Source organism: Oncorhynchus keta, chromosome 1 (genome assembly GCF_023373465.1).
Source record: "Oncorhynchus keta strain PuntledgeMale-10-30-2019 chromosome 1, Oket_V2, whole genome shotgun sequence".
Lineage (NCBI taxonomy): Eukaryota > Metazoa > Chordata > Actinopteri > Salmoniformes > Salmonidae > Oncorhynchus > Oncorhynchus keta.
In genome coordinates, this window is record NC_068421.1 from 63,048,983 (window position 1) to 63,073,784 (window position 24,802).

The 24,802-nt window shown below is 48.9% G+C and overlaps 1 protein-coding gene across 3 annotated transcripts in view; it reads right to left on the reverse strand.

Annotated features, from left to right (window-relative positions):
• adamts10 (ADAM metallopeptidase with thrombospondin type 1 motif, 10) overlaps nucleotides 1–24,802 on the reverse strand; it is a 62,492-nt gene that overhangs the window by 35,716 nt on the left and 1,974 nt on the right. For all 3 annotated transcript variants that reach the window (XM_035781063.1, XM_035781053.1, XM_052457465.1), the window contains 8 exons: nucleotides 21,359–21,717; nucleotides 17,718–18,088; nucleotides 16,401–16,560; nucleotides 15,967–16,169; nucleotides 15,447–15,530; nucleotides 9,574–9,719; nucleotides 2,432–2,475; nucleotides 1,897–2,002 (listed from right to left, as the gene is read on the reverse strand). In XM_035781063.1, coding sequence (XP_035636956.1) covers nucleotides 1,897–2,002; nucleotides 2,432–2,475; nucleotides 9,574–9,719; nucleotides 15,447–15,530; nucleotides 15,967–16,169; nucleotides 16,401–16,560; nucleotides 17,718–18,088; nucleotides 21,359–21,464 — 1,220 coding nt within the window. In that variant the 5' untranslated portion in view covers nucleotides 21,465–21,717. The remainder of the gene's footprint in view (nucleotides 1–1,896; nucleotides 2,003–2,431; nucleotides 2,476–9,573; nucleotides 9,720–15,446; nucleotides 15,531–15,966; nucleotides 16,170–16,400; nucleotides 16,561–17,717; nucleotides 18,089–21,358; nucleotides 21,718–24,802) is intronic.

Sequence of the window (24,802 nt, forward strand, 5' to 3'; positions counted from 1 at the left end):
TGGGCCAGTTTAGCCCAGGTCAGCTCAGGGGTGGGGGGATGGGCGAGTTGGGTGAGAGGCTGGGCCAGTTTAGCCCAGGTCAGCTCAGGGGTGGGGGATGGGCGAGTTGGGTGGGAGAGGCTGGGCCAGTTTAGCCCAGGTCAGCTCAGGGGTGGGGGGATGGGCGAGTTGGGTGAGAGGCTGGGCCAGTTTAGCCCAGGTCAGCGCAGGGGTGGGGGGATGGGCGAGTTGGGTGAGAGGCTGGGCCAGTTTAGCCCAGGTCAGCGCAGGGGTGGGGGATGGGCGAGTTGGGTGAGAGGCTGGGCCAGTTTAGCCCAGGTCAGCTCAGGGGTGGGGGGATGGGCGAGTTGGGTGAGAGGCTGGGACAGTTTAGCCCAGGTCAGCGCAGGGGTGGGGGATGGGCGAGTTGGGTGAGAGGCTGGGCCAGTTTAGCCCAGGTCAGCGCAGGGGTGGGGGGATGGGCGAGTTGGGTGAGAGGCTGGGCCAGTTTAGCCCAGGTCAGCGCAGGGGTGGGGGATGGGCGAGTTGGTACGCTCTAAACTAACAGCAATCTCACACTGAGGCTGGGCCAGTTTAGCCCAGGTCAGCACAGGGGTGGGGGGATGGGCGAGTTGGTACGGTCTAATCTGACAGCAATCTCACACTGAGGCTGGGCCAGTTTAGCCCAGGTCAGCGCAGGGGTGGGGGGATCGGCGAGTTGGGTGAGAGGCTGGGCCAGTTTAGCCCAGGTCAGCACAGGGGTGGGGGGATGGGCGAGTTGGGTGAGAGGCTGGGCCAGTTTAGCCCAGGTCAGCACAGGGGTGGGGGATGGGCGAGTTGGTACGCTCTAATCTAACAGCAATCTCACACTGAGGCTGGTCCAGTTTAGCCCAGGTCAGCGCAGGGGTGGGGGGATGGGCGAGTTGGTACGCTCTAAACTAACAGCAATCTCACACTGAGGCTGGGCCAGTTTAGCCCAGGTCAGCACAGGGGTGGGGGGGATGGGCGAGTTGGGTGAGAGGCTGGGCCAGTTTAGCCCAGGTCAGCACAGGGGTGGGGGGTGGGCGAGTTGGGTGAGAGGCTGGGCCAGTTTAGCCCAGGTCAGCACAGGGGTGGGGGATGGGCAAGTTGGGTGAGAGGCTGGGCCAGTTTAGCCCAGGTCAGCACAGGGGTGGGGGGATGGGCGAGTTGGGCGAGTTGGGTGAGAGGCTGGGCCAGTTTAGCCCAGGTCAGCACAGGGGTGGGGGGGTGGGCGAGTTGGGTGAGAGGCTGGGCCAGTTTAGCCCAGGTCAGCACAGGGGTGGGGGGATGGGCGAGTTGGGTGAGAGGCTGGGCCAGTTTAGCCCAGGTCAGCGCAGGGGTGGGGGGATGGGCGAGTTGGGTGAGAGGCTGGGCCAGTTTAGCCCAGGTCAGCACAGGGGTGGGGGGATGGGTGAGTTGGTACGCTCTAATCTAACAGCAATCTCACACTGAGGCTGGGCCAGTTTAGCCCAGGTCAGCGCAGGGGTGGGGGGATGGGCGAGTTGGTACGCTCTAAACTAACAGCAATCTCACACTGAGGCTGGGCCAGTTTAGCCCAGGTCAGCGCAGGGGTGGGGGGATCGCCGAGTTGGGTGAGAGGCTGGGCCAGTTTAGCCCAGGTCAGCGCAGGGGTGGGGGATGGGCGAGTTGGGTGAGAGGCAGAAGCCAGGATAGGGGCAGGGTTTCCTATGAGGGGTCACAGATAACACCAATGAAAGAGTGGTTTATTGAAACAGCCAAGGTCCATAAAGCAGAAGCTGAGCCTAAAGACCAAAGGGTTTGTCAAAGGTGATGAAGGCTATAACTGTTACTGGGGCTGTGAATGTCAGGGACAAGTCAGGGCCCCAGTGATGAGGGACATTAGGGTGATATAGGTGACGTGGGTGAGCGTCTTACGTGTGTCCTATCTCGTGGGCGATGGTGAAAGCTGTGGCCAGCCCGATATCCTCATTGATACTGCAGCTCCTCTCTGGCTCACACATCCCCCCCACTGGAGCTAGACCTGGGAAAGAGCGACACACAATACGGTCTCTAACATACATGTCAATTCCAATTCATGCATTCTGAAGCACATACAGGGGTGATACAAGTAAACAATACATACAGTTACATGCTTAACTAAAACCTACAGTTCTGAAGACTGTGCTAGTCAGTCATGCTAGTCAGTCATGCTGGTCAGTCATGCTGGTCAGTCATGCTGGTCAGTCAGCTGCAGCAGAGATATGGTAGGTAGGTACTTAATAGTGAGGGAGTGCAAAGTCCAAATGAGGGCAGTTTCCTGAGTCACATCCCCTCCCCTGGCATCGCTAGATTATATACAGTCTGACACCGAAGCCCAGTGCTTCCCAACAAGCAGCCTGTGTGTGTGCAGTGTGTGCCAAGGGTTAGCCCTCTCCTTGGCTGTGCGGGCAGGTTTAACCAAAGGTCCTACCTAGGGTTCCACATGGCTTGTTCTTGTAGATGCAGATGTCGTACCTGGGAACAGGAAGGAAAATAAACCGTTTACTAAAATGCTCTGGCAGTCGGTGCGTCCACACCCTGACACGCACTCACACTAAAACATACAGTGGGGAGAACAAGTATTTGATACACTGCCGATTTTGCAGGTTTTCCTACTTACAAAGCATTTAGAGGTCTGTAATTTGTATCATAGGTACACTTCAACTGTGTGAGACGAAAATCCAGAAAATCACATTGTAGTAGTACTTCCGGGTTGGAGCGAGCGGTCGCATTCGCACTTCGGTCCGCAGGTAGTATAACTTTTCATTACATTTCATTACATTTCATTATAGTACAACGGTTTGATTTGTCTAATCTTAGCAATTTCTTCTTAGCTAGCTACATAGCCGTCTTTGTATCAAAGATAATTGCGTAATTATCGTATTTCGTCATCCTAACGTAGTCTACACTGCTATCTGCCCAGCAGCTAGCCATCTAGCAAACGTCCACCGTCTACCGAATAGCAGCACTGTAGAAACTATTACACTCAACTGAACGACTTGATTAGTGTAGTGTTAGCTAGCTACATAGTTGTCTTTGCTGTCTTCGTATCCAAGATAATTGTGTAGTTTAGAGTGTGTAGTCTTAGAGTGATTATCTTAATTTACCGAGGTTAGCTAGCCAGCTATTTGTCGTCCTTAACGTAGGAGACACTGCTAGCTAGCCAACAGCTAGCCAACGTCTACCGAATAGAACTTCCCACTCAACAACCCGGTCGCATTCCGCTTCGCTCCACAGGTAGTATCACATTTTCATTTCATTTCATTACAGCACAACGGTTTGATTTGTTTGATCGTAGCTAGCTACATAGCTAGCTACATAGCCGTCTTTGTATCAAAGATAATTGTGTAGTCTAGAGCGATTTTCTAGGTTAGCTAGCCAGCTATTGTCGTTCTTTTAACGCAACGTAACGTAATCAACACTGCTAGCTAGCCAGCTAGCCCCGAATAGCAGCACTGTAGAAACTATTACACTCAACGGAACGACTTGATTAGTGTAGTGTCAACAACGCAGCCACTGCCAGCTAGCCTACAAAGTCAACAACGCAGCCACTGCCAGCTAGCCTACTTCAGCAGTACTGTATCATTTTAATCATTTTAGTCAATAAGATTCTTGCTACGTCAGCTTAACTTTCTGAACATTCGAGACGTGTAGTCCACTTTCACTCCAATCTCCTTGCATTAGCGTAGCCTCTTCTGTAGCCTGTCAACTATGTGTCTGTCTATCCCTGTTCTCTCCTCTCTGCACAGACCATACAAACGCTCCACACCGCGTGGCCGCGGCCACCTAATCTGGTGGTCCCAGCGCGCACGACCTACGTGGAGTTCCAGGTCTCCGGTAGCCTCTGGAACTGCCGATCTGCGGCCAACAAGGCAGAGTTCATCTCAGCCTATGCCTCCCTCCAGTCCCTCGACTTCTTGGCACTGACGGAAACATGGATCACCACAGATAACACTGCTACTCCTACTGCTCTCTCTTCGTCCGCCCACGTGTTCTCGCACACCCCGAGAGCTTCTGGTCAGCGGGGTGGTGGCACCGGGATCCTCATCTCTCCCAAGTGGTCATTCTCTCTTTCTCCCCTTACCCATCTGTCTATCGCCTCCTTTGAATTCCATGCTGTCACAGTTACCAGCCCTTTCAAGCTTAACATCCTTATCATTTATCGCCCACCAGGTTCCCTCGGAGAGTTCATCAATGAGCTTGATGCCTTGATAAGCTCCTTTCCTGAGGACGGCTCACCTCTCACAGTTCTGGGCGACTTTAATCTCCCCACGTCTACCTTTGACTCATTCCTCTCTGCCTCCTTCTTTCCACTCCTCTCCTCTTTCGACCTCACCCTCTCACCGTCCCCCCCTACTCACAAGGCAGGCAATACGCTCGACCTCATCTTTACTAGATGCTGTTCTTCCACTAACCTCATTGCAACTCCCCTCCAAGTCTCCGACCACTACCTTGTATCCTTTTCCCTCTCGCTCTCATCCAACACTTCCCACACTGCCCCTACTCGGATGGTATCGCGCCGTCCCAACCTTCGCTCTCTCTCTCCCCCGCTACTCTCTCCTCTTCCATCCTATCATCTCTTCCCTCTGCTCAAACCTTCTCCAACCTATCTCCTGATTCTGCCTCCTCAACCCTCCTCTCCTCCCTTTCTGCATCCTTTGACTCTCTATGTCCCCTATCCTCCAGGCCGGCTCGGTCCTCCCCTCCCGCTCCGTGGCTCGACGACTCATTGCGAGCTCACAGAACAGGGCTCCAGGCAGCCGAGCGGAAATGGAGGAAAACTCGCCTCCCTGCGGACCTGGCATCCTTTCACTCCCTCCTCTCTACATTTTCCTCCTCTGTCTCTGCTGCTAAAGCCACTTTCTACCACTCTAAATTCCAAGCATCTGCCTCTAACCCTAGGAAGCTCTTTGCCACCTTCTCCTCCCTCCTGAATCCTCCCCCCTCCTCCCTCTCTGCAGATGACTTCGTCAACCATTTTGAAAAGAAGGTCGACGACATCCGATCCTCGTTTGCTAAGTCAAACGACACCGCTGGTTCTGCTCACACTGCCCTACCCTGTGCTCTGACCTCTTTCTCCCCTCTCTCTCCAGATGAAATCTCGCGTCTTGTGATGGCCGGCCGCCCAACAACCTGCCCGCTTGACCCTATCCCCTCCTCTCTTCTCCAGACCATTTCCGGAGACCTTCTCCCTTACCTCACCCATCAACTCATCCCTGACCGCTGGCTACGTCCCTTCCGTCTTCAAGAGAGCGAGAGTTGCACCCCTTCTGAAAAAACCTACACTCGATCCGTCCGATGTCAACAACTACAGACCAGTATCCCTTCTTTCTTTTCTCTCCAAAACTCTTGAACGTGCCGTCCTTGGCCAGCTCTCCCGCTATCTCTCTCAGAATGACCTTCTTGATCCAAATCAGTCAGGTTTCAAGACTAGTCATTCAACTGAGACTGCTCTTCTCTGTATCACGGAGGTGCTCCGCACTGCTAAAGCTAACTCTCTCTCCTCTGCTCTCATCCTTCTAGACCTATCGGCTGCCTTCAATACTATGAACCATCAGATCCTCCTCTCCACCCTCTCCGAGTTGGGCATCTCCGGCGCGGCCCACGCTTGGATTGCGTCCTACCTGACAGGTCGCTCCTATATATATATATATGCTATTTAGCAGACGCTTTTATCCAAAGCGACTTACAGTCATGTGTGCATACATTCTACGTATGGGTGGTCCCGGGGATTGAACCCACTTCCCTGGCGTTACAAGCGCCATGCTCTACCAACTGAGCTACAGAAGGACCACCGCTCCTACCAGGTGGCGTGGCGAGAATCTGTCTCCTCACCACGCGCTCTCACCACTGGTGTCCCCCAGGGCTCTGTTCTAGGCCCTCTCCTATTCTCGCTATACACCAAGTCACTTGGCTCTGTCATAACCTCACATGGTCTCTCCTATCATTGCTATGCAGACGACACACAATTAATCTTCTCCTTTCCCCCTTCTGATGACCAGGTGGCGAATCGCATCTCTGCATGTCTGGCAGACATATCAGTGTGGATGACGGATCACCACCTCAAGCTGAACCTCAGCAAGAAGGAGCTGCTCTTCCTCCCGGGAAGGACTGCCCGTTCCATGATCTCGCCATCACGGTTGACAACTCCATTGTGTCCTCCTCCCAGAGCGCTAAGAACCTTGGCGTGATCCTGGACAACACCCTGTCGTTCTCAACTAACATCAAGGCGGTGGCCCGTTCCTGTAGGTTCATGCTCTACAACATCCGCAGAGTACGACCCTGCCTCACACAGGAAGCGGCGCAGGTCCTAATCCAGGCACTTGTCATCTCCCATCTGGATTACTGCAACTCGCTGTTGGCTGGGCTCCCTGCCTGTGCCATTAAACCCCTACAACTCATCCAGAACGCCGCAGCCCGTCTGGTGTTCAACCTTCCCAAGTTCTCTTACGTCACCCCGCTCCTCCGCTCTCTCCACTGGCTTCCAGTTGAAGCTCGCATCCGCTACAAGACCATGGTGCTTGCCTACGGAGCTGTGAGGGGAACGGCACCTCAGTACCTCCAGGCTCTGATCAGGCCCTACACCCAAACAAGGGCACTGCGTTCATCCACCTCTGGCCTGCTCGCCTCCCTACCACTGAGGAAGTACAGTTCCCGCTCAGCCCAGTCAAAACTGTTCGCTGCTCTGGCCCCCCAATGGTGGAACAAACTCCCTCACGACGCCAGGACAGCGGAGTCAATCACCACCTTCCGGAGACACCTGAAACCCCACCTCTTTAAGGAATACCTAGGACAGGATAAGTAATCCTTCTCACCCCCCACCCCCCCCTAAAAGATTTAGATGCACTATTGTAAAGTGGCTGTTCCACTGGATGTCATAAGGTGAATGCACCAATTTGTAAGTCGCTCTGGATAAGAGCGTCTGCTAAATGACTTAAATGTAAATGTATGATTTTTAAGTAATTAATTTGCATTTCGTTGCATGTCATAAGTATTTGATACACCAGAAAAGCAGAACTTAATATTTGGTACAGAAGCCTTTGTTTGCAATTACAGAGATCATACGTTTCCTGTAGTTCTTGACAAGGTTTGCACACACTGCAGCAGGGATTTTGGCCCACTTCTCCATACGGACCTTCTCCAGATCCTTCAGGTTTCCGGGCTATCGCTGGGCAATACGGACTATCAGTTCCCTCCAAAGATTTTCTATTGGGTTCAGGTCTGGAGACTGGCTAGGCCACTCCAGGACCTTGAGATGCTTCTTACGGAGCCACTCTTACGCTTACGGAGCCCTGTTGGGGCGGTAGCGTAGCCTAGTGGTTAGAGCGTTGGACTAGTAACCGGAAGGTTGCAAGTTCAAACCCCCGAGCTGACAAGGTACAAATCTGTCGTTCTGCCCCTGAACAGGCAGTTAACCCACTGTTCCTAGGCCGTCATTGAAAATAAGAATTTGTTCTTAACTGACTTGCCTGGTTAAATAAAGGTAAAAATAAAAAATAAACTCCTTAGTTGCCCTGGCTGTGTGTCTCGGGTTGTTGTCATGCTGGAAGACCCAGCCACAACCCATCTTCAATACTCTTACTGAGGGAAGGAGGTTGTTGGCCAAGATCTCGCGATACATGGCCCCATCCGTCCCCCCCTCAATACGGTGCAGTCGTCCTGTCCCCTTTGCAGAAAAGCATCCCCAAAGAATGATGTTTCCACCGCCATGGTTGGGATGGTGTTCTTGGGGTTGTACTCATCCTTCTTCTTCCTCCAAACACAGCGAGTTTAGACCAAAAAGCTCTATTTTTGTCTCATCAGACCACATGACCTACTCCCATTCCTCCTCTGGATCATCCAGATGGTCATTGGCAAACTTCAGACGGGCCTGGACATGCGCTGGCTTGAGCAGGGGGACCTTGCGTGCGCTGCAGGATTTTAATCCATGACGGCGTAGTGTTACTACTGGTTTTCTTTGAGACTGTGGTCCCAGTGCTCTTCAGGTCATTTACCAGGTCCTGTCGTGTAGTTCTGAGCTGATCCCTCACCTTCCTCATGATCATTGATGCCCCACGAGGTGAGATCTTGCATGGAGCCCCCCAGACCGAGGGTGATTGACCGCCATCTTAAGCTTCTTCCATTTTCTAATAATTGCGCCAACAGTTGTTGCCTTCTCACCAAGCTGCTTGCCTATTGTCCTGTAGCCCATCCCAGCCTTGTGCAGGTCTACAATTTTATCCCTGATGTCCTTACACAGCTCTCTGGTCTTGGCCATTGCGGAGAGGTTGGAGTCTGTTTGATTGAGTGTGTGGACAGGTGTCTTTTATACAGGTAATGAGTTCAAACAGGTGCAGTTAATACAGGTAATGAGTGGAGAACAGGAGGGCTTCTTAAAGAAAACCTAACAGGTCTGTGAGAGCTGGAATTCTTTCTGGTTGGTAGGTGATCAAATACTTATGTCATGCAATAAAATGCAAATTAATGACTTTAAAATCATACAATGTGATTTTCTGGATTTTTGTTTTAGATTCCGTCTCTCACAGTTGAAGTGTACCTATGATAACAATAACAGACCTCTACATGCTTTGTAAGTAGGAAAACCTGCAAAATCGGCAGTGTATCAAATACTTGTTCTCCCCACTGTACATTCAGCAAAATGCACTCAAACATGTCATCACACACATGAAGACTCTCACACATACACACTCTCCTCTCTCACTGTCAATTTCTCCCTCCCCCCACTCTCTCTCTCTCTGGCACTAAGCCCTATGGACACATAGCAGACCTGATAAGTAACTGATACGGTCTGAACAATGGCAGGAAATAAAAGGACGGTCACTAAAAGGACTTAATTTTCCATCCCTCTTTGATAAAAGTCTTCATATAAAGAACCTGTTCTCACAGACCAAACATCCCAAGATACTCCATCTACTAGGAACAGGGGCCCATGCATGGGCAGAGGAGTGTTTTTCAGTGAGTAGTGCTCTGTTGTATCTCTCTGCATGCAGTATTGTGTTTCCTACCGATGTTCCCCCCCTAAATAGAGTGCCTCACTAAACTGCACTTTGCGCCCTTGGCCCAGCTCTTGACTTTCAGATTCAAGGCAGCTGTATATTCATTCATTCTCTCTCTCTCTCTCTCTCTCTCTCTCTCTCTCTCTCTCTCTCTCTCTCTCTCTCTCTCTCTCTCTCTCTCTCTCTCTCTCTCTCTCTCTCTCTCTCTCTCTCTCTCTCTCTCTCTCTCTCTCTCAAACTGGACAATCTACTTATTCAAAGACTCATGGACACTTATTGACAGTTGTGGCTGCTTTGCGTGATGTATTGTGGTCTCTACTTTCTTGCCCTTTGTGCTGTTGTCTGTTCCTAACTGACTTGCCTCGTTAAATAAAGGTTAAATAAAAATGTAAAAAGTCAATTGACAATGCTAGAGGGTTGCCTTTCAGTACTTAGATCAGTATTCTGTCCTGAGATCTGTGCACTTCTCTCATATTTTCACAACATTTCCCCATTGGCCTCAATTAATGCTTTACGCGAAAGTCAAGAGTCGTGAACACTGAATCACAAAAAATGTTCCGGTGCTGTGAGTGCTGACCTGGTGATGAGCACGGCAGTGTCGTGGTGAGCAATGCCGTTGTCTGGGATGGCGTTCCCGTTGCCATTACGGTTCTGGATGGATTTCTGCCACTTACAGAAGCTGTCCAGGGACTTCCCTGCATGGTGGTTGATCTCTAGAGTCGGCTGACAGAGACAGAGACGGAATACTGAAATCAATATATTCAGGAACACTGAAATCAATATATTCAGGAACACTGAAATCAATATATTCAGGAACAGAGTACAGTGAAATAATCCAATTACAGTATGATCACTTTTAGGTTTTCATAGATATGCCACTTTTACTATCTGCCACCACCAGACAATCATTTATAAGCCAGAGGGAGTAATGAGACAGACATTCCCTAGGTGGTCCAATAATTCATTTCCCCTACATAAACAGAATTGATCAGTACAACCATAGCTTTGCAATGAGCCTAGTATTGGGCAGCCCAGCCCTCTGCCACGAAGCTATTGAACTGGACTGATGAGGACAGGAGCTTCTACTGCTTTGCTGTCCCTCTGCCATTAGCCGCCCTGGCAGGGGGAGGGGATACTCTCCTGGCTACAGCTGAGTATGCTCGTAACACAGGAATGCACATGGTGATGACATAACTAGTAATTGTCATATCCCACAATCCATCTCTGGGCTCAGTGGGCTGGCTGGCCTGTTTTGTTTTCCAGGGGCAGTTTTCAGCTAGAAGTCTCTGCTCTGGGAGACAACTTTTGGTCTTACCCCAATCTCAACAGACCGAACGGCAAGAATAATACTAATACTACTGCTAATGATCATAACACTTATTTATTTGTCAGATGACATACTGTATACCCGGTATACCTGGTGAAATTATCAGACCAAAAGGTGAGGACAAAACAGTTCACCTGACAAGACTGAGTCCAAACATTACACTGTTGATTTTATGTGCATTTGACATTTACTGTACTTTTCACAGCATTTAAATAATGTCAATAATGAAATCTGAAAATACTCTTGGATACATTCAGCAAACGCAATAAGAATTTAATATACATTTTGTACTAAAAAAAACAATTACAAGGGTTTGAGTGAGAGGTTTCACTGGTGTCTCCAAGTGGCCACACACCTCTCCAAACTGCACAGTTCCTAAGTCATTCCATTGCACTTTTATGGCTCAAGGAAAGAGCCTTCCACTCTAAGGCTCTTTATTTTTAGCTTTACTATTGAGGAACTGAAGCAAGCACACTTATAGATTTTTGTTTGGAACACAGACCTGCGTCCCCACCATCACACGATTACTGTTGTTTACACAATCCAAACATTTTCATTATACTATAAATCGCAGTCTGGATCAGGTGGGCATCATTTGAAAGCTTACCCTATTGCCAACATGGCTATCTGAGTAATAAAATACAATCTTACAGTGTTAGGCTTTCAAAAGGCACTTCAGACAAGCAGATTGTAATTTTGGTGCACATAGACAGGAGTCATGAGTTCATTCAGGTGTGTGTTCCGCCTCAAACTTTCTTCACAATACGACAAAACAAACTTTTATACAATGGGTCTAATCCTGAATGCTGATTGGTTAAATGCGCATTCCAGCCGGTGTCTATTCCACAAGTTACCATCACTATGACATTAATGCCTATTTACTCTGTTCCATCTGACTGCGCAATCCACTGTCTCATCAGCCCAGCCAGGCACTTTATAAACTTGATCTCATCTATAAAAAGCATCTCCTCCCTCTCTGCAGATGACTTCATCAACCATTTTGAAAAGAAGGTTGACGACATCCGATCCTCGTTTGCTAAGTCAAACGACACCGCTGGTTCTGCTCACACTGCCCTACCCTGTGCTCTGACCTCTTTCTCCCCTCTCTCTCCAGATGAAATCTCGCGTCTTGTGACGGCCGGCCGCCCAACAACCTGCCCGCTCGACCCTATCCCCTCCTCTCTTCTCCAGACCATTTCCGGAGACCTTCTCCCTTACCTCACCTCGCTCATCAACTCATCCCTGACCGCTGGCTACGTCCCTTCCGTCTTCAAGAGAGCGAGAGTTGCACCCCTTCTGAAAAAACCTACACTCGATCCCTCCGATGTCAACAACTACAGACCAGTATCCCTTCTTTCTTTTCTCTCCAAAACTCTTGAACGTGCCGTCCTTGGCCAGCTCTCCCGCTATCTCTCTCAGAATGACCTTCTTGATCCATATCAGTCAGGTTTCAAGACTAGTCATTCAACTGAGACTGCTCTTCTCTGTATCACGGAGGCGCTCCGCACTGCTAAAGCTAACTCTCTCTCCTCTGCTCTCATCCTTCTAGACCTATCGGCTGCCTTCGATACTGTGAACCATCAGATCCTCCTCTCAACCCTCTCCGAGTTGGGCATCTCCGGCGCGGCCCACGCTTGGATTGCGTCCTACCTGACAGGTCGCTCCTACCAGGTGGCGTGGCGAGAATCTGTTTCCTCACCACGTGCTCTTACCACTGGTGTCCCCCAGGGCTCTGTTCTAGGCCCTCTCCTATTCTCGCTATACACCAAGTCACTTGGCTCTGTCATAACCTCACATGGTCTCTCCTATCATTGCTATGCAGACGACACACAATTAATCTTCTCCTTTCCCCCTTCTGATGACCAGGTGGCGAATCGCATCTCTGCATGTCTGGCAGACATATCAGTGTGGATGACGGATCACCACCTCAAGCTGAACCTCGGCAAGACGGAGCTGCTCTTCCTCCCGGGAAGGACTGCCCGTTCCATGATCTCGCCATCACGGTTGACAACTCCATTGTGTCCTCCTCCCAGAGCGCTAAGAACCTTGGCGTGATCCTGGACAACACCCTGTCGTTCTCAACTAACATCAAGGCGGTGGCCCGTTCCTGTAGGTTCATGCTCTACAACATCCGCAGAGTACGACCCTGCCTCACACAGGAAGCGGCGCAGGTCCTAATCCAGGCACTTGTCATCTCCCGTCTGGATTACTGCAACTCGCTGTTGGCTGGGCTCCCTGCCTGTGCCATTAAACCCCTACAACTCATCCAGAACGCCGCAGCCCGTCTGGTGTTCAACCTTCCCAAGTTCTCTCACGTCACCCCGCTCCTCCGCTCTCTCCACTGGCTTCCAGTTGAAGCTCGCATCCGCTACAAGACCATGGTGCTTGCCTATGGAGCTGTGAGGGGAACGGCACCTCAGTACCTCCAGGCTCTGATCAGGCCCTACACCCAAACAAGGGCACTGCGTTCATCCACCTCTGGCCTGCTCGCCTCCCTACCACTGAGGAAGTACAGTTCCCACTCAGCCCAGTCAAAACTGTTCGCTGCTCTGGCTCCCCAATGGTGGAACAAACTCCCTCACGACGCCAGGACAGCGGAGTCAATCACCACCTTCCGGAGACACCTGAAACCCCACCTCTTTAAGGAATACCTAGGATAGGATAAAGTAATCCTTCTCACCCCCCCCCCCCTTAAAAGATTTAGATGCAATATTGTAAAGTGGCTGTTCCACTGGATGTCATAAGGTGAATGCACCAATTTGTAAGTCGCTCTGGATAAGAGCGTCTGCTAAATGACTTAAATGTAAATGTAAATCTAGATATTATCTCACATTTCTTTTAGAGTAACATTTAGTTTTCAACAACGGAGATTTGTAAAAACCTTGCAGTCTGTCTCTCCGACATTTGCAACATTGGTTCAATATTTAAATTCGATCTCCTCTCCCGTAGTAATGAACGTGTAGGGGTCAGGGTTCGGGAAGAGACAGATAGGCATGCAGCGTTTCTCAGCCAGTTGAAATCATGAATCAGCTGGCATCATTTTTATGGATATATACAAAGAAATGTCAATTGAAAAAATGTTACAATGAAACGAAGTGCAGCTAATTTGCAGTCTTCCCAGCTTCAGTTTGAAAAGATGTTGTTAGATGTGTTGTTGGCTCCTCTGAACAACAGTATGACGAGAGAACACGTTTTCTTTGCCAGGCGAAATCGTGCCTCATTACCTCATTGTTATGGATCTGTAAACTGGAACGGTTTGCCAGCCCTCGACCTTGTCTCGGGGCTAACAACACCCGTACCAGCAGTTCCAAAATAATATTTACTCAATAAACTAAAGTAAAAATATATATAAAATACATCTCTGTGAAGCAGAGAAACTGAGCTCTGATGTCATGTGTAGCATGTACAGCCATTGTCTTCCAATTAAGGCGCTAATCAATGACTAAATCTATCAATTTCAACCTGGGCATATACGGGATGACAAGGGCTGTCAACCGGAGCATATACGGGATGACAGGGGCTGTCAACCTGAGCATATATGGGATGACAGGGGGCTGTCAACCTGAGCATATATGGGATGACAGGGGGCTGTCAACCTGAGCATATATGGGATGACAGGGGCTGTCAACCTGAGCATATACGGGATGACAGGGGCTGTCAACCTGAGCATATATGGGATGACAGGGGGCTGTCAACCTGAGCATATATGGGATGACAGGGGGCTGTCAACCTGAGCATATATGGGATGACAGGGGCTGTCAACCTGAGCATATACGGGATGACAGGGGCTGTCAACCTGAGCATATACGGGATGACAGGGGCTGTCAACCTGAGCATATACGGGATGACAGGGGCTGTCAACCTGAGCATATACAGGATGACAGGGGGCTGTCAACCTGAGCATATACGGGATGACAGGGGGCTGTCAACCTGAGCATATACGGGATGACAGGGGCTGTCAACCTGAGCATATACGGGATGACAGGGGCTGTCAACCTGAGCATATACGGGATGACAGGGGCTGTCAACCTGAGCATATACGGGATGACAGGGGCTGTCAACCTGAGCATATACGGGATGACAGGGGCTGTCAACCTGAGCATATACAGGATGACAGGGGCTGTCAACCTGAGCATATACGGGATGACAGGGGGCTGTCAACCGGAGCATATACGGGATGACAGGGGGCTGTCAACCGGAGCATATACGGGATGACAGGGGGCTGTCAACCTGAAGATATACGGGATGACAGGGGCTGTCAACCTGAGCATATACGGGATGACAGGGTAGGTCAACCGGAACATATACGGGATGACATGGGCTGTCAACCTGAGCATATACGGGATGACAGGAGGCTGTCATCCTGAGAATATACGAGATGACAGGGATGGCAACCTGAGCATATACGGGATGACAGGAGGCTGTCATCCTGAGAATATACGAGATGACAGGGATGGCAACCTGAGCATATACGGGATGACAGAGAAGGTGAGTTGGAAAGGTTATTAGACTGCCACAGTACCTTCACTGCAAACCCACTAGTAATACCCTTTCTAATGCTCTTTGAAGCTTATAATGTCCACATTAGGCCAGAGAGTGTAACCCTGTCCTGGCATTCAGTCTGACCGCAGGCCGTTAGCAGCACAGTGCCGTGGCCTGGCTGGCCTGCTGGACTGGACAGGGATCAAGAACATGACGTGACATTCATGTCAACCACCAGGCAGCAGGTGGACAGAACACTAGACCACAGTGACGCCCGCCTGTACGGCTGCCGGCTTCATATTTAGCTTTTTATTTGCACTTTTCTAGGGCACTAATGTACGTCATAGCAACAGCCCGAGAGGTCACCAGCAACAACAAGTGCAGTCATGGCTGGGCCGCCTGGCAGGTCACTCTCTCTCCACCACCGCAAATGGCTCCACTTACAAGACATTTTCTGCTGGGAGCAGGGGAGGAAGGACACTTAAGCCAATAATTTGACACAAACAAGGAGCTCATAGATGCTGGCCTAGACAACAGGCTGGACTGAACTAGAAGTGAGATGCAGAGAGGAGGCAGGGTGGATGGATGCAGACCCCATTGAAAGGCAGAGGTTTCTCAGGGATGGGTCTAGAAGAGAATACCTGGTCCTCCATGAGCAGGATGAGACGGGTCACCACGATGTTCACTGCGTTCCCCAGGCTAGAATCCTGGAACAGTTTGGCAACCTGACCTCCAGGGAAACAAGAAAAGACCAGTCTTAAAAAGAGCTGACATCATTCATCACTACCACTTACAACCTAGAAACTTGTGTAATTTGGGTTACTTTACAGTACACTCTTGTAGTTTAATTTCTTCTGTTTGGGATTTTGTGACAGGATGGATGCAACCTGGTGTGGAACAGTAAAATAAGGCCAACCATTCATTAAATACATTCCATTCATGAGTGTGTGCTTGGCCATCTGATGGACAGGGTGTGAAGTGATACCCTGTGAAGCAATACTACTACACGTTATGACCTCGACTACACTATCTGTAGAACCATTCAATACAGTAACAACAATCCTAGACTCAATCCTAAACACAGACAAAGTGGACAGAACAAGTATTTTCCAGGTTTTCCACCCTGCCAGTTGTAGTGCTCTGACTCGATGTGAAACTTACAATATTCATGACAGCCAGGATGTACTGCTCGATGTCCCGGCGGCCGTGGTAACCCACCATCATCTTGTCGGCCACCACCAGTGTTTCTACGTAGCGCTCTCTGCTCACAGACCTCTTCAGGGGCAGCTGGCCTCGGCCAATGGGGTTGGGAGGTGTCTTCAGAGTCCTCTGCCACCAGGCCATACCTTTCCCTGGCTTCTCATCTGAAGAACAGTCACAAAGAGGGGTTAATGGCATTGAGAGAAGAGAGGGTACACCACCTGAGAAGAGTGGCATTAATGTGCATGTATTAAAACCAGGTTATTATGTCCTGTAAACTGAGACTGCTGTACAGCCGATATAATAAATGACTGTTTGCTGATCTAATCGTAACCCGTGAAACATGAGAGTTTGAAGGGGCATGTTGTACTCAGGAACCAGACAGCTCTACCTACCGATGACCCCACAGGATTGGTCCATGTACTGGTGGCGAAGAGATGACCTCTTGTAGACCACATGGGGGCGGCTCTCCCCCCTCTCCGCCCTCGTGAGGTTTTCGGGCGGGGTCAGAGGCTCGATGATATACTCCTCACCCCCTGCCACGATCACCCCCTGCTGGAAAAGTCAGGGAAGCAGAGGTGAGCCAGGGGCCCTCTGAAGGCTGGTGGGACAAAAACTGGCATCTCTGGTGACTTCCAGGCCCATTACAGTAGCATACTGGAGGTCTCTGTCTGTCTACAGCCAGTCTCTAACATCTCACCTCCCCTCAGTGGATACAGTACAGTACATAACTATCCCTGGCCTGGGATGATAATCATATCAGTCTCTCATCAACCTGGGCCTAAACAAGTACAGGCCCTCACCTCTCCCAGACATGTCTGTAGGTCAGATACATAGGGAGAGTGATCCTATCTGAGTCTTTCCACAGAGAGGAGACAGGGAGACACTTCCCCTGATTAGATCTCTTGGCTGCAGCCTCTGAGGTCACAGTGAGTGTTTCCCCCCCTGGCCCTCTCTAGTCGCTACAATAGCAGCGCACTTTCACAGTGCACCTAATCCTGTAATGTGTTTAGTGATGCTCTCGTGGACACACAGCGGATTCCCTGCTGAATTAAGTTATGCTAGTCTGACCACAAGTAATTACGCATAGGGCTTATTAACACTTTGTGAGCAGATTTAATCCTTGGTTGCATTTAGCCCTGTTATTATGGGCCCAATTAGTTATTAGCTGTAAAGGGATCACAAGAATAGACGGATAAGGAGAATGCTTTCATGTGTCAAAAGGCAGATTGGAATTGTGTCATTTGACTGATTTTATTATTTCAAAAGGGTCTACTGTGGGCAGAGGTGCTAGCTGGCTACTGGATGGTCTGGACGTCCAGCTGTGAACATGCCTTAGTGACAATATGAGTTGTGACCAGCAGGGGAAGTTTGGTGATAACAATGGGCTTTGGTAATCCCTTGTTTACACAAGTGCATTACTGCTCCAGAATAGCATGTGGTCCAGACAGGTGCCCTGGTCTAGTCCAGGATCCAGGGTCAGAGCTATCCTCGTTCACAGAATCATAATGTTACACTCAGAGGGAGAGGATTCCTCTGGAGCTCCATTAGCCCTGGGTCCCCTGAGGCCAAGGACAGCAGAACAAGACAACAGGCCAATAGGACAACAGGCCAATAGGACAACAGGCCAATAGGACAACAGGCCAAGGACAACAGGCCAATAGGACAACAGGCCAGTGGTGCTAGCAGTACTAGATGGGTCAGGTTCTTACCAGGCCATTACAGTTGCTGAGGGCCACCTTGCTAGAGTGGGGCTGATCCTGCAGATGGCCTACATAGAGACACTGAAGGGCGTAAGGGTGGCTCCAGGCCAGACGCCCCCTCCTCCAGTACTCTACACGGAACTGACGGGACAGCAGGCCCCCCTGCAGGGTCAGGTTGAGGAGAAAGTTGGTTGTGGGGGTAGAGAGCTGGTAGTACAGCTGGGACAGGTCCTGTTGCTGGTCCTCAGCACTACGGCGGCTCCGCCGATGGTGGTTGGGGCTGTCTGCACCCCCATCCCCTGTGTGCAGGGTCTCGCCCTGCGGCCCCACGCGAACCGGGATGGTAATCTCATACTGGCCCAGGCTAGACAGGAACGTAGCTGGAGAGAGACAGAGAGAGGAGACAGAGCACAAACACTCACAGTCAATGACATTTCAAATGAACTTTGGTAGAATATACAGTATGTGCATTATCATCACGGCTTAAAGCTTATGAGGACAGGCCTCAGTCAGTAGTGACTAGTGGGATTCTTGAGGACTTCTCAGTCCACGCTATTCCTCCCAAGGCTGTCTCCATAGCAACCCTGAAATCCTATACTTCTTATCTCTGGCTGCGGGCCCGGAGATTTATTGTCCAAACACGGTGCTCCAAACACTGCACTAACAGGGGAAAGGTCAACAGAAATTAGCCCAGTTTTCATCAAGGCCTTTTGCCTTGTTTTGTGGAAAAACAGCCCTCCCCACTGAGAGTAAACAGGCAGGGATTAGTGTCTGTACCGTGAGTCCGGACCCAGGCTCTCTGTTTATGTGGCCAGGCCAGCTTAAATAAACAGCAAGCACCATTAGAGGCCCCCTCCAAACCCCTCCAACCCCATTTCACATCCTTCAGCACATTCTGCAACAGTCAGTTATATGAGCTTTGAATTCCTCTACTACAACATTTCAGACAATTGCCCCACATAAAAAGTGGTATTTTCATGGTATTTTCACAGGGTCAAAAGTATCTGGCCCAGGAAAGCCTCCTGGAGGACTGGAGGGGCCTCAGAGGGCAGCGGTCAGATAAAGTAGACCAGTCAAATATTTGGAAGGACTTAATGAGGCATATTTTCAAAAGTGTACTGTACCCCTACTCTCCCCTCCTCCATGGTTCTACAGCTATACAGCTGCTCCTCGTGCCCTCCCAGCTCTGTGCAATAGCTCTCTCTCTGCAGCGCAGCAGTAATCTGTCCAGCAACCTGATAAACTTGTCTAATTAATGAGTGAGGCAGCTAGTGGCCTGACTGGGCTCCACCACTGTTTCCATAAGGCTACCATTCTGCTGCCAGCCCCCTCCCAACGCACTGTGCCCACATGTATAGGGTACTTCAAAGGGGAAATATGGCGGGTACAATGGAAAATAGGGGAGCGAAGTTGGCTAACTACAGTATAAGTGTACAGTAGGTCCTAGTCTGGTCTGAAGGGTCGCGTGGCGTCTGATCCTCTCCCAGGTCCCCTACAACTGATGGAAAGCTGCTCCCAGCTCTCTAGCACCACAGGGCGAACCACTTCTCTAATTCTTTTGATCTATTATCTAATCACTAGGAGGTGGAGGAAACTATTATTACTCACCAATAAACCCAACCAGTAACAGAGAGAGGCCCATAAAATAATAGAGGTCTGCAGAGTGTTCACCTTTTGTAAAATAAACTGTCATAAAGCACTACCCAGGGTTCAGTTTATTTTAGCTTTCAGAAGAAAATAACCTTAATTAGCCTTTTTTTTTTAAGAGAAGGAAATGAGAACAGTGGCCTTTTTACTGTAGCGTTCCCAGAGAGGAGCTTCTCTCTCTCATCCATGCCTGGCTGAAAAAGTCAATCTCTGCCTCCGTTACCATAGGTCCCTGTCAGCAGTTCCTCTGCTCATAACTCTGCTCTCAGCTCTGCCTGCCTGTCTTGCTCTCTCCATGTCTGTCTGTCTCCCTTCCTGTCTCTCACCCTGTCTCGCTCCCTGTCGGCCTGTCTGTCTCCCTTCCTGTCTCCCTCCATGTCTTTCTCCCTGTCTCCCTGTCGGCCTGTCTGTCAATCTCCCTCCATGTCTCCATTCATGTCTCTCTCCCTGTCGGCCTGTATGTCTGTCTCCATCCATGTCTCCCTTCATGTCTCTCTCCCTGTCTCTCTCCCTGTCTCTCTCCCTGTCGGCCTGTCTGTCTGTCTCCATGTCACCCTGTCGGCCTGTCTGACTGCCTTTCTGTCTATCCCCCCTCTGTGTCTCCCTCTCTATCGCCCTGTCTGTCTCCCTCTCTATCGCCCTGTCTGTCTCCGTGTCTGTCTCCCACTATGTCTACCTTACTGTCTGTCTGTCTGTCTGTCTGTCTGTCTGTCTGTCTGTCTGTCTGTCTGTCTGTCTGTCTGTCTGTCTGTCTGTCTGTCTGTCTATATGCCTGTCGGTCACACCTCTGCCTGGGACAGTTGACTGGCTGAGTTATGAGGCCACGTTGCGGAGCCTCAGTCTCAGTCTGAGAGAAAGGTTATATATACACTCCATGCAATGGTTTAATAACACTAAACTAAATGACTTAATGCCACTACCACGATGGCTTACCTCATTATTCGCTTATTTCAAAGAAATAGGGAAATAACATTTTTTCCGAAAAAGCCCAACTCTCCAACTACGCCATGTCTACATATTTGTCCTCTCCTTCCTTTAAATAAACACAAAAGCCTAGCCAAATATACTCTGCAGCTTGTCATGAAGTGCAGCAGCAAATATAGACAGATTCCATGCCCCCCATTTTCAAATGTTCTGTTTTTGTTGAAGGTTTTAATGTAGAATGACTGAAAGGGGAGACCATTCTCAGTTAGATAACAACTAACGCTTGACCAGAAGTCAATATCCATTGTAGGAGACTAGCATGAAGGAATCTAACAGTGGTGCTGAAATGTAGAACACCAGACGTACTGTACTAAACAGCCTGTCCTGGATGAATTTCACAGCCTTAACAAATTAAGCATTGACCTACTTGTTGCATTTTCTAGTGAATACTTGTGACAAGAGATAACTCATAAAAATGAATGAAATCAACGGAGCTGGTTTCAGTTTTGGGTTAGAAAGATGTTCTTCTAGAGCGTGTTTAAACACAGGAGATGAATGAATGGTCCTGTGGTGGTTTTCAAGGAAGCAGTGTAGCAAACTATTGGAAACAGATGACTTGCAGGGTGCAGAGGTTAAGCATAAGAAATGCACAATCAGTGCCTTGTTCTGTAATGGACACTCTGGGTATTTATGTCCGTGCCAAAAGGGGATTGGTCTAGCTGAAGAGAGGTGAGGGGGGCGCGTGGCTCTCCATCTCTGGAGTTGATTTGTGAGAGCAGGGTTCAAGTTCAGCAGGGCTACTGCCCTGGAGTGTTGCTCAGCTCAGAGGAGGCCCTCAACACTGTATAGAAGAAGAGTTCAATGAACAGGTCCGTTACCTCTGTTCAACTGTCTAAGTGACTGGAAATGTTGAACCACTTTCACAGTCCAGAAGTGGGAATAATACCAATTCCCCAATGCATATGACTGTAATAATAACATAATCATAGAGTGTATTCATGACAAACATTGACACAGTTAAACATTTCCACGTATGTCAAACAAAAGAGAAGAAAGTAGTCGGCCCGATCGCTGCTCACCGTGTGACTGAGTGAACTTTTCAGCAGTCTGACTTTCTGCGACCTCGGTGGCAACCATGACGATGATGACAACAATGCAGGCCAAGATCCTCCATACTGTTTCCATGGTTACTACAGCAAGCTTCAGTGCAGTCCCCAGGCCTCTGTCCCAACATGTCTTCTGCCCTCTGATGCCCCTCGCTCACCAGTGGGACGCAGCAAACTCACGGGCCATAGCAGCAGGATAGACCTCTAGAGACTGGACTGGAGCGCTCTGGACACACAGCCTCTCTGCTTCTCTCTCTGGTAGGACCAAAGTCAAAGGAAGATGGAGAGACTGCCTCCGTGTAAAGCAGAGTCTATAATGTACTGTGGCCTCCCTGTGGAAGAGAAACAGGTTAGTGTGAGGGGAGATTGGGGGGAGGGAGAGAGAGAGCATGAGATCTCCCTGACCCAAATGGTCCCCATCTGACAACACAAACATATCTAGTCTGTAGTCAGTGACTCACGAACAGCCACCTCCCACTGCGTCTTCAGTTGATCAATCACTCCAGGAAAACACTGGCTGACAATCTAGGGACCAGGGTAAGCAAGTCTCGACCTGGGTGCCCTGTGTCTCTTTTAGTCTTCTGCTCACAGGAAAGCGAAAGGAAGGCATTGATCTTTTAAAATGCTGTGCTTAGGCTGAGAGGAGCTGGAAGTGGGTGTTATGTCAGTGGCTGTGGGGGAAAATTACCCAATTTGAGACAAGCAGTGGGTTACTTCCACACTCACTGTTGGCCTCATGTGACATGGCCACTTCACAGGGAAGAGGCAGTCACACACAGCGAGAATAGGCCATTAGCCATAGATCAGGCTTTTTTGGGAGATTAAAAATAGCCTTTAAAAAAGCAACATTGGTTATTATTACATCACAACACTAAAGATGTCCCATCCCCCATCACACTTTGAAGTGTACAGAGGAGTTAAAAGCCTGGATGAGGAGTCCTATTTACAGTAACATTGTGACATTTGTTCCTAAGCCTTTTTGGCAATGTCATTGAGAGGCCCAAACTTAATCTTTGATAACCTTCCCTCAAGCTACACTGCCTACCCTGCTCCCTGCCTCTATCATTATTTCAGTGTGTCTGGGTAGAGAACAGAGAAGAAGCCACACTGGCCCAGATGGCTGGCGACAAACCAACTGCAGGCAAAGGTAACCGGAAGCAGATGGGAAACGATTTGGCGACGAAAGTGAGGAAACAAGTAGCCTCCTGACAAAACAAATATGAAAAAGGGAGTGCAAAGCTCAAGGGGCTGTAAGAGAGACGGAGAGAGCTGGGATAGCCATTCTGAAATACTACGTGTGTGTGGAGAGAAGGAGAGAAAGAGAGAGAGAGATGGGATAGCCATTCTTAAATACTACGTGTGTGTGGAGAGAAGGAGAGAAAGAGAGAGAGAGATGGGATAGCCATTCTTAAATACTACGTGTGTGTGGAGAGAAGGAGAGAAAGAGAGAGAGAGATGGGATAGCCATTCTTAAATACTACTTGTGTGGAGAAAAGGAGAGAGAAAGAGAGAGAGAGAGAGCTGGGATAGCCATTCTTAAATACTACGTGTGTGGAGAAAAGGAGATAGAGAGAGAGAGAGCTGGGATAGCCATTCTTAAATACTACTTGTGTGGAGAAAAGGAGAGAGAGAGAGCTGGGATAGCCATTCTTAAATACTATGTGTGTGGAGAGAGAGAGAGAGAGAGAGAGAGAGAGAGAGAGAGAGAGAGAGAGAGAGAGGGGGAGAGAGAGAAGCAGAAATAAACAAGAATCTTTGCACCTTCTGAAAAAAATTAAGCTTTCTCTGTGCCTGGATTAAGGTTCACCTCTCTCTGACTGCTTTCTGAGTTCTGTAGATCACTGCACATATCCAGCTCCAGAAACAGCCTGGCCTGAAGCTTTGCCATGTTGTGTACACCATATATTCATATATTCATTCATCTAGCTAATGAACAATGATTCATTTGTTCAAGCACAAGTAAGACACAACTGACCTGGCCCATTTGAAAATGAGCACCTGAAGCTTTTCACACTTACAGTCTGCTCATAATCAGACAATGCTGACTACCATACAATCTACAGACGTAGTTGACATAGTGGGATAGAAGGACGCTTATTGTGCCTCTGGTTTCCCTGCAGTGCAGTGGTTCACAGTACAGTACCGTACGGAATGGGGTCCTAAAACAGTGAGGCGGCTTTGTGTTCCCACTTCCCTTAAATGTGGAGCAACTGTAAGCCCCTCTCCTCTCCATCTCCACAGCCCTCGCACTTTTTGCCCTTTCCGCCCCCTTCCTCGAGGCTTTTTTCAGTCATTTCCTGCTTGGCCAAACTCTCCTATATTTTCATTACTTCTTGTTGGAGTCTCATTTTATTGTGGGGTTATTAGACTTGCAGCAAGATATCAGAAGTTTTCATTAAAACTCTTCTTCATCTTGTTTACTTAAACAAAGCCCACATAATCAGCCCCCCTATCATTGCCTTTGTGTCTTTAAACAAAGCTGCTTAAAAGCTTTACTGACTGTCTTCAAGTTCTCTCTACACTCACTAAATCATTGTACACTCACTAAATCATTGTACACTCACTAAAATCATTGTACACTCACTAAATCATTGTACACTCACTAAATCATTGCTCAATTTGACAAAAATCAGGTAATTTGTGAATTTGTACTATCTCTTGAAATGGATTTTGTCATTTGTATTTGTGGGTCTGTTTTGTAGCAGTTTTCCTTTGGGAAAAAACTCAATGTGTTTGTCATTCGGCCAATACAACCATAATCCTGTAAGTACTGTTGGCATTTTATAATATACATGTAATATATTCCACTTAGCAGACGCTTTTATCATTTCCTTAGATGAGTACCTCTGATCATTCTGAATGCCTAATTGTGGCAATGGCGAGTTCAGAAATTGGAATGGGCTGTATACAGCTCAATTATAAATGTGGTCAGAGTGCTTTTTAAAAGCAAGACAAGGAGGTATTTGTGGACAACAGTAGAAGAGACATTAGACAGGGAGTTGTAAATTGCAATTTCAGGGTGGGCCAAAGTCATAATGTAGTCTGGACCATAAGCTTTTCAACATATCTAATGGATTGGAGAAGGCAGTGAAACGTATGTTTTTGCAGACTATGTATAGTGACCCTGCCAAGAACTGTACAGACAGGCAGAATAGACCACACTAATCAAACCCATATGACTTGCTCAATGTAAAGGCTCTCTCTAGGAAATGCTGCTCAGTCCCCTGCTCAGCTCCAAACACCTCCCTCTGTGTGCTCCTCTACTCTTCCTGTCACTCCTCTCTGATATTAGACTTACTCTTTTGATGTCTCATTTGTCATTCCTATTCGAGTAGGGGAGTGTGGCATCTTCACTGTACTGTAAACACATCAACACTAAGTGAAAGCTGGGAGCTCATGCAGCACATGGCCTAGATA